The 8,838-nt window shown below is 48.5% G+C and overlaps 1 protein-coding gene across 1 annotated transcript; it reads right to left on the reverse strand.

Annotated features, from left to right (window-relative positions):
* Nucleotides 1–916: 916 nt before the first annotated feature.
* CST3 (cystatin C) lies at nt 917–5,159 on the reverse strand. The gene is made up of 3 exons (XM_019718675.2): nt 4,814–5,159; nt 2,090–2,203; nt 917–1,281 (listed from the first exon to the last, which is right to left on the reverse strand). The coding sequence occupies exons 1-3, from the start codon at nt 5,057–5,059 to the stop codon at nt 1,198–1,200; spliced, it is 444 nt and encodes a 147-aa protein (XP_019574234.1). The 5' UTR covers nt 5,060–5,159; the 3' UTR covers nt 917–1,197.
* Nucleotides 5,160–8,838: the final 3,679 nt, after the last annotated feature.

Genomic DNA, 8,838 nt, shown 5'->3' on the forward strand with positions numbered 1-8,838 from the left:
ACTGGAGGGACTTCAGGGAGCACAGTGCAGGCAGCGGGGCTGTTTAGTTGCCTATGTTTAGGACTGGATCTTTCCTATTTGGGGCACTAAGTAGCCTCTATACTATGAAATAATGGTGACCTTAAGAAGTGACATTCCCTGTTAATCAAGAAGAAAGCCCACTGTATGGCAGTCCCAGTTGTGTTTTAAACTCCACATCCCTCACACAAAGGTCCACACAGGGCCTTGTTTTCAACTGGGGTGCAGAAAGGGCTGATGAGTGTAAATCGCTAAAAGCTTTGTGGACCGGAACGTAGCAGAGCATGCACTGCTTCCTCTCTTCCTTTCCAAGCCTAAAGTTAACTGTGACTGACTGTGACTGGCAATTCCCATTAAAAATACACGCATATACTTTAACTGCTATCTTCAACTCCTCGCTGGTGTCTAAAGTCTTGTGGGAAAAAGTAGACCTAAAGCATTATTTCCTTAGTCTCTAGGGAACCTGACCAGACACATCAGTCCCAGGGGTCTGATCAGCTCAGCACACCTGGCTGAAACCTATGGCCCTGCAGAAACCTGCTGAGGGAGGTCATGGGCTATGGGCTCCAACTGACTCCTTCCTCCTGTGCAGGCCTGCTCACTGTCTGAGTTCTTTTCAGATGCAGCAGCCAAGTCTCCAGAGCCAGCAGTCTAGGGCCCCTCCTCTTTCTTATCTGGTTGTGGTGACAACCAGAGGCCTGGCTTCCCAGCCCCCCTCCATACTCAGTCATTGGAAATGGGCAGCACATTCCCCTGACAGGCCCACTGTGGCCTGTGGACCTATGTGTCAGCTCTTGTCCCCTCCTCTGGCCTCCAGAGCCAGCAGGACAAGGAGCTCTTCATAAAGTTACTGTCTAAACCCTTCAGGCACGTCCCCAAGACAGTGAACAACTCAAGGTGCAGCTATGTTGCTTTTTATTGCTTAGAGTAGGAGCAGAATGTGTGCACCAGGGACAGGTGCATCTGGAAACCAATTAAAAGAAATAAACAAGTTAGAGCCGCTTAGCTATGCAAACAACGCTCAGGAAGCTTTCTCTATTTGTCTCCTGGGGCCAGTACACTGAGGGGACTCCACCAAGGTGGGCTCACCCATCTAAAGCTTAGGAACTCTACTGGGAAGGGGGTGCAGAGAGAGGTGCAAATGACGTAGTCAGTGTGGCCCAGCTTGGCGTTTGTCTTCTACGCGTCCTGGCAGCTGGACTTCACCAGGGAGATCTTGCTCAGCCAGGGAACGCTGTATATCTGGAAAGAGCAGAGTGCTTTCTGCAGAAGGGAACACAGAGAGAAGGTCAGTTAGGGTCATAGTAGCAAAGGAAATCGGCCAACAGGAGATCTCAGAAGTGCAGGTGAAGAACTGTGGCTGTTTGCTGGACCTCTCAGCCCCTCCCCCGCCCAGCCCCAGACTACTAAACAAGACTCAACAATGGCCTCCTGGTCACCCCTCCCATCACTCCAAGTACAGGAGATGGCATGCTGCACGCCCCTCCCCCCACAGGATTCCACACTTGTAGCCCCAGCACAGCCATTTAAGGAGCAGCCCATGCAAGGCCACATAGCCAAGAGTTAGTTCTTCCACCTCCAGGGAACCAGAACTAAGACAGGTCCAGAAGAAAGGAGCCGAGTCCTGGAATCTGCCCCAAAAGTGGCAGGTATTTAGGGAGGTAACAAGAGGGTGGAGCTCTCCCCAGAGGCTAAGAGCTCCAAACAACCAGCCAAGCCCAGTGACAGGCTGCTGTTCTTTGAACAGGACAGCATGGAAGGGTCTCTCCCCTCACAGGCCTCTAATTCCCTCTAATCTGTTCCAGTGGCTGCGGATGGGATTAAAGAGCCCTCTCTCCCCCACTGATCACTCCATCCAGCAACAATCCTGCCACATGGTGCCCAAAGCCCCAGCTCACACTCGCTTATAAACTCAAATTCGGCATCTGCACATCACTCACCATCCCCCCCACACACCCCAACATTCACACATTCCCCCCAAGCCAGAACACTCACTCATGACACATCCATCTGACACACACCCACCCCTCTGCCCTGGATGCCTGGCCCCTAGCCCACATCAGGCCCATACCTTCATCAGGCGTGGCTGGTCATGGAAGGGACAGCTGGCCAAGTTGGGCTGGGACTTGGTACATGTGGTTCGGCCAATCTCTACATCCAAGAAGTAGTTCATCCCAGCCACGACCTACGCACAGGAAGAGGAGGCATGGTTTTCAGTATCTGCCCATGTGACAAAGGCACAGTTACCTTCACACTACTGCACCTCAGGCCAGCACCCATGGCTGCCAGCGCTGGCACCCAGGAGGTACCTGGCCCCTCCTGACTGCTGCCCAACCACTGTGCTCCAGGCCCTCCTTGTAACTTGTTGACAGTGCAGCTCTGACAAGGTGTGTCACGCAGCCTCATGGGAAGAGAGGCAGGAAAACGGAAGGTGGAAGCCAGACACTAACATTTTATTAACTGGGCCCTGGAGCTGAAGGTGCATCTATGGAGAATCAGCCTGGGTGTCAGCTGTGCCAGCACCAGCATCCAAGTCAGAGACTAAGACAAAGTGACAGCTCTGCCTGAGTCAAGGCTGGATCCACCTCAGGAAAACTCACGTGATAATGACCTTGAAGCTACAGTCCAGTTAGTAGAGTGGAGCCCATCGAGACTCCTACCTCACGTACCAGGTTTTACACGCACACACACGGATGTTTGAGGCCTATAAAAGATGGCTGTTAAGAACTCTTTGTAATAGGAACATTTCTGAAGTGTATCACACCTTATGATTACACACATTTGAGATGACAGAAGTGAAGCCTGTTCTCACATAGGCATCTTCCAGACACACCTCCTGAAAACTCAGATAACCTTGGGAAGAGGAGCCCAGACCAGGATCTAAGCTCTGCAGAGTGGACCCAAAGCAAGTCCTGTGATCCCTCTGGTGTCAGTTTTCCACATGGACTGGTGAGCTGTGCCAGCAAGCTAGTGTCACACTGGGGGGGAGCAGGCTGGTGGGGACCTGGTGAGCAGGGCGTGCATGTCCCATCCAAAGGGGACAGTGTCAGCCGACAGCTGCAGGAGACATGGGTCTGATCTTGACCCACTGTCTGAAGTTTCAAGAGGAGGCGGAAAAGGGCCATAAATGCTGGCATGAAGCACCATACTTTGTTGCTATATGACTATGTTCTGCTCCCCACTGGGAGGCAGGCCAGCTGGTCTAAATTCTAGCCTTCCTTCAAGGACAAGCACAAAGCCCAGTAGCCCTTCCTAACGCTCCCTCCCTTCCTCTTCTGGACTCTGATGACTGCCCTCCTTTTCTGCCCAGAACCTCAGGACAGAGGCAGGTGGAGGCAGGGTCAGGTGTGGTCCTCTCTATCCCAGCAGGCACTTTACTGCCCCAGGTTGCTGGGGGTGGGGCACCCATTTCAGGGTGGGGAATGAGACTTTACAATCCAGAGCCTATTCCATGGGTATGGCCTGCAGAGTGAAGCAGCTCTAGGGGCCTGTCCTCCAGGATCTCTAGGCAGCTTTGGATTCTTATGTAAGACCCTCTGCTGTGGCATCTTGGCATCTACGTGGATACCACAGGCCAGATTCTGAAAGCCTCTGTGTTTGCTGATATTCTCAGGGTGAGCAAGGGATCAGTGAGGGCTCCGCTGCAGGGAGGATGTTTGGAGTGCCTGCTGGCCCAAAATATCACGGCACATGGAGGACATGGAGGTCATTTAGTGACACCTGCTAAGAGGAGACTTGGAGAAGAACACACTTCTGCATGACTGGTAACTCATCCTGAAAAACCACAGGCCAACCCAAACTGAGTCCCAATCTGCAGGCACTGGCTGGACCCTTCACAAATGCCAAGGTCATGAAACAGACATACAGGCTGCTCTAGGGTAAAGTAGGCTGTAGCCCATGACTCTGGAGTGTCCTTGGCTATAGAGGACATTGGTGGGACAATCAGGGACATCTGAATAAGGTCTGTGCATTAGACAGTTGTGTCAGTGTTGATTCCTGTTTTTCAAACTTGTACTGTGATTATGTAAGAAATGCCCTTGTTTTCAGGAAAATATACTCTCAAAAGGTTCAGAGAAATAAATGCATATGTGTACCCACGCACAGGTGGGGAAAGAGAGAGGCAGATAAACCAAATAGGGCAAAATGTTAACATTTGAGAGTGAAGGATCTACAGGGATTCTATGTGCTAATTTTGCAACTGCTCTGTAAGTCTCATATTATGCCAGAAGAAAACATAAAAAGAAAAATAGTGCTTAAAAAGTATCATTCAAGTGGCAAAGCCAGGAAGGCAGCCAGGCTGCCTGTGAGGTCTGTTTTTCCTTTGCCTGTGGTCATTTAGTTGTGAGCTCACACTGAGCCCCCAGCCCTATGACGCTGGGGTCGGGACTAAGCGGGTTGGACAGGAGCCCTGACCCTAACCCAAGTCCTTCTTGTTGGGGCTGATGCTTGAAAACAGAAATGAAGAACGGCAGAGCACTAAACAGGAGTACCTGGGACCACTGGCACTCCTGGTGACAAGTTCCCGTGGGGCTTGTCAGCAAACAGAGGAGTCCGGGATCTGGCATGGGCGACAGCAAAGACCAGGGAAAGTGCCTGGCTCAGAAGCCTGGGCATGTTGGTGTCTAGGCCCATCTACAGGGCCTCCAGGGGCTTGGAGGGTGATCCTCTAGCAAGGGGGGCCGACAGGAGCGCGTCTGGTGACGTCAAGAAGGCCACGCCCTCCCGGGGCGCAGGATCCCGCATCCCGGTCGCCCTACCTGCCTAACTGCCCCCGCACCCCACCCCTGGGACTCACCTGCTTTTGGGCACGCACCACCCGCATGGCGCGGCTGTGGAAGGCGTCGTTGCTTGCCTTGTTGTACTCACTCAGGGCGAAGTTGAGAGCCTGCTGCACGCCCTCCTCGTTCACGTCCGCATCCAGCAGGCCGCCCACTCGGTGAAGCTTGCTGGGGCTCGCGCCGACCGTGGGGCTCATGGCCAGTGCTAGGGCCAGGGTCAGTGCAGCCAGCAGGAGCAGCGGGGTGCGCAGGGACCCGGCCATAGCTGGATTGGAGGAGACGCGAGCTAGGTCAGGAAGACACAAACCAAGGGGGACGATCTGAAGGCCGCGAACACCAACCCCGGGCCTAGGTTTTTATTCCCCCTGGTCCGCCCCATTGCTGCCCGCCCCGCCCCGCGGCTCCTCCTTTTCCGCCTCGTCCCATCCCCCTCACCTAGATCTGCGCTCCCCTTGAGCCCTTCTCTTTTCTAGTCCCGTGGTGCGGCTTCTCCTCCAAGCGCCTTTCCACTTCTCTATGTTACCCCTTCACCCAGCTCCTTCCTCTCAGTCCTGGCCCTCCGGCTAGAATCCCACCTCTCTCCCCACAGCTTTTCCCTCACCTAAGTCCTGCCCCTTCCACTCAGTCCTGGCCTTCTTCCTACCCTGATCCATTCCAGCTCCTCCCCACCAGTCCCAGACTTCCTCTAGTGTGCTCCCAAGCCCAGCTCACCCTAGTCTCATAGGTTTCCCCCCTCTGAAAGGCTTGTAACCCCTGAACTCTAATCCCTTCTTTTAAAAAGGAAAAATAGCTGTCTTGTCCTGTGAGCAACTGGTCGAATTCTAGGGATCCCCAGAGTAGGCACAGGATTTCAAAGGCTGGGGAAGACCCCATCAGTACTTTGTACTGGGGAATGTCTTTGCCAAAAATAAGTGAATTAATTAACTTCTATTTGGTAAAATATTCAGGTTCTCTTTTCACAATTCATTTATTTATTCAACCAACAAACCTTTCTTGGGCTTCTCCCTGGCCAGGAAGTATAGAATCAGTATGTAGGTGACAAGTGGGTCAGTGATCCTTGGACTTGGCATTGTAGAGGGGCTGCCCTATAGAAATGAAATGCGAACCCATGTGTAACTTTCCATTTTCTAGTAGACACATTAAGGAATGTAAAAAGAAACATGTGACAGTAAATTTAATATTTTTTATTTGATATGTTAACCTAAAAAATAAAAATCAAGGTGAGAGGCAACAAGTATTGATTTGTGCTCCAAAAGAATAGCTATTCTAGAAGCACTGTTTTAGGCAGAAACTTCAAATAGTGTTCCTATTAGGCAGTAAAGGCAAGAGGTATTTATGAAAAAAGGAAGGGGAATAATTATTTGACCAGAAGGAAGAAACTTCTATGGGTATTAATAATCTAAGGAAGGAATTTCTAAAGATGCAGATAAGCTAATATAGTGATGCTTATTCTAAAGACTGTCTTTGATTATCAGTTCTACTCATAACCTCTGCTTCCCTGTTTTTTGTTTGTTTGTTTTTTGCAAACAGAAATTGGTTCAGATATTTTTATTACAGTCAAATGATAAGTTTAACTTATGTTAATATACGGAAAAATTAAATGTATTAGAAGAAAAATAATTTTAAATTACAATGCTAGGTTGACATTCAGTAAAAATGTGAAGTAGGAATAAAGCAATTGCAATTGTACTACAGTATATATGATACACTTCTATTAACGTCTAATGTATATTTGATAGAGATCTATGTCTAGATAAAAAATTATTCTGTTTTTAAATATTTTTTTTTGAAGACAGAGAAGTCATCAGGAAAACTACTTATCAATTTTTATCATATAGTTATCTATTGACTATCCATATCAGCATAGCACTGTGGTAGTATACACATAAATGAAATCTTAGCCCAAGGGAATTCACATTGTGAGGTATGAAGGTTAAGTCTTATTTACAGTGACAATAACACAAGTTTTTCTTTTTTTTCAACCTTATACCATTTGAAATCACAATTTAACAGCAAAATGAAGGGGAGGCAGTCTGATTGGATATGGTCTTTAAAACAACTTAGTTATGCTCATTCTAGGTCGCCCTAAATAAGACTTGAATTTAACTTTGTGCTTCCCTGTTTTGATCCCAAAAAAGAAAATACCTGCCAAGAAGGATTCCTTGTGGTTAATTGGGCCCAATTCAAAACTGGAGTCTAGCAGCCATTGTGGCAGAACCCTCTTATACACACTGTATATCAAATGAAAGCTGTAGGCTGAGCTGTCAGCCTGTGCACTGTGCTCCTGCATTATGAATCAACCCTTATAATAGAGCACCTGGGATTGGAATTCAACCAATAGATCTGAGACTTTCCCTGTCAAATCAAGCTGGGCAGCTATACCCTTATTTGTGTCTTTACTAACCAATCTGAGCTGTTCCATTCTGACCAATCAGGGCTGTGCTATTTGGATCAATCAAACTGTGATGATTTGGAGCCCTCATTTGCCTGGCAATGGACCAATCAGGGACTGGTGGCAGGCATTCTTCTCCATATAAGCCACCTTCACCTCTGTCTTATTGGAGCACACAATTGAGAATCCAGGTAAGAGTGTGTTTCCCCAGCTAGAGCTGCAACAACAGAGCAGAACTGTAACAATGGAGCCTTAACACTGAGGCCACCTCACCTGGGCTACCTCTCCCGAGTTGTTTCACCACCCTGCTGCTCCTCAGCTATGCTATATCACAATTGAGCTGTTTTCACTGAATAAAGTCTCTCTCCCATCACCGCACCCCAAATTGAGGACTCCTGTTGACATTGAATTGGCATTGATGACCTTTGGTTGGCACCTGTTAACTTTGCAAACAGTTGACTCGAATACAGTGCTGCTGTAGGCATAGTCCAAAGATTATTTTGCCCAGTATTAACATTCCACAGGGTAAGACCTTCAAGGTAGTTCCTCTGGGATGGCAGCTTTGACACCATTTTGAAGTGACTCAGTTTATATAATATTTTCAAAGTCAGTATATCTAAAATATTATTTAAACATGTACAAGCAACTGTTAATAGTTATTTTACATTCTTCTGTGTCTGCTAACTCTATGGAATCCTGTATGTATATTCTACACTTAGAGCAATTGTCAATTAAGACTGTCCTTATTTTAAGTTCTCCATGGCCAAGTGTGGCTGGTGGCTGTGGTATTGCACAGCCCAGTTTTAGGATGTTTGTATGTGTATGTGTATGTGTGTCATGGGGGGGGCGGGGCAGTGATCAATAATTAAGATAGGGATTTTGTTGGAGGTAAAATAGAAGTGGTGAAAGAGAAAGATGGGTCACACTGGACATAGGTGAGGGAGGCCTCTTTGAGAAGACAGACATATAAGCTGACATGTAAAGGACAAGAAGTTCTGCTGAGACCAGGGAAAGAGAATTTCAGGCAGAGAGAACAGCCAGTGCAAAGGCCCTGAGGTGGGGCTGGGATCACCTTTCTAGGAACAGAAAGCCACTGGAGGGTATTTAAGCAGGGAAGGGATATGACCCGGAATCTCAACCAGCAGCTGTATGAACAATAAACTGGTGGTGGGGGCCAGGGGGAGAAGGTGCAGAGAGACCCATACCAGGACGCTGCAGAGGGTAGGTGGGAGGGAGACAGTGAAGGGAGCAGGCAGCGGACGGAATGTATGCCAAAGCATATGGGCTGCTCTTGCTTCTCCCCTCGGGGAGCCACATTACTGGCTCTGGTGCTGAGTCCACCGCTTGGAAAACATTCTCCATGTTTAAAAAAAAAAATCACCTAGGATGAGGTATAATGTACATAAACTAAAACGCTCCATTTTAGGTGTCTAGACTGAAGAATTTTAGCAGATGTGTACACCAGTATCACCACTCTATCAAGGTCTAGAACATTTCCATTACCCCGGAAAGTTGCCTCATGCTTCTGTAGTCAGTCTCATGCCCACCTCTGGCTCCTGGCAATGCACACACCTGTCCCTGTCAATTTGGAGTTTTGCCTATTTTTGTACTTTCTGTAAATGGAATCACACGGTGTTAGCACATGTGTGT

The sequence above is a fragment of the Rhinolophus sinicus genome, chromosome 13 (assembly GCF_057876585.1).
Source record: "Rhinolophus sinicus isolate RSI-liver-muscle chromosome 13, RSI-T2T, whole genome shotgun sequence".
NCBI classification, from domain to species: Eukaryota; Metazoa; Chordata; class Mammalia; order Chiroptera; family Rhinolophidae; genus Rhinolophus; species Rhinolophus sinicus.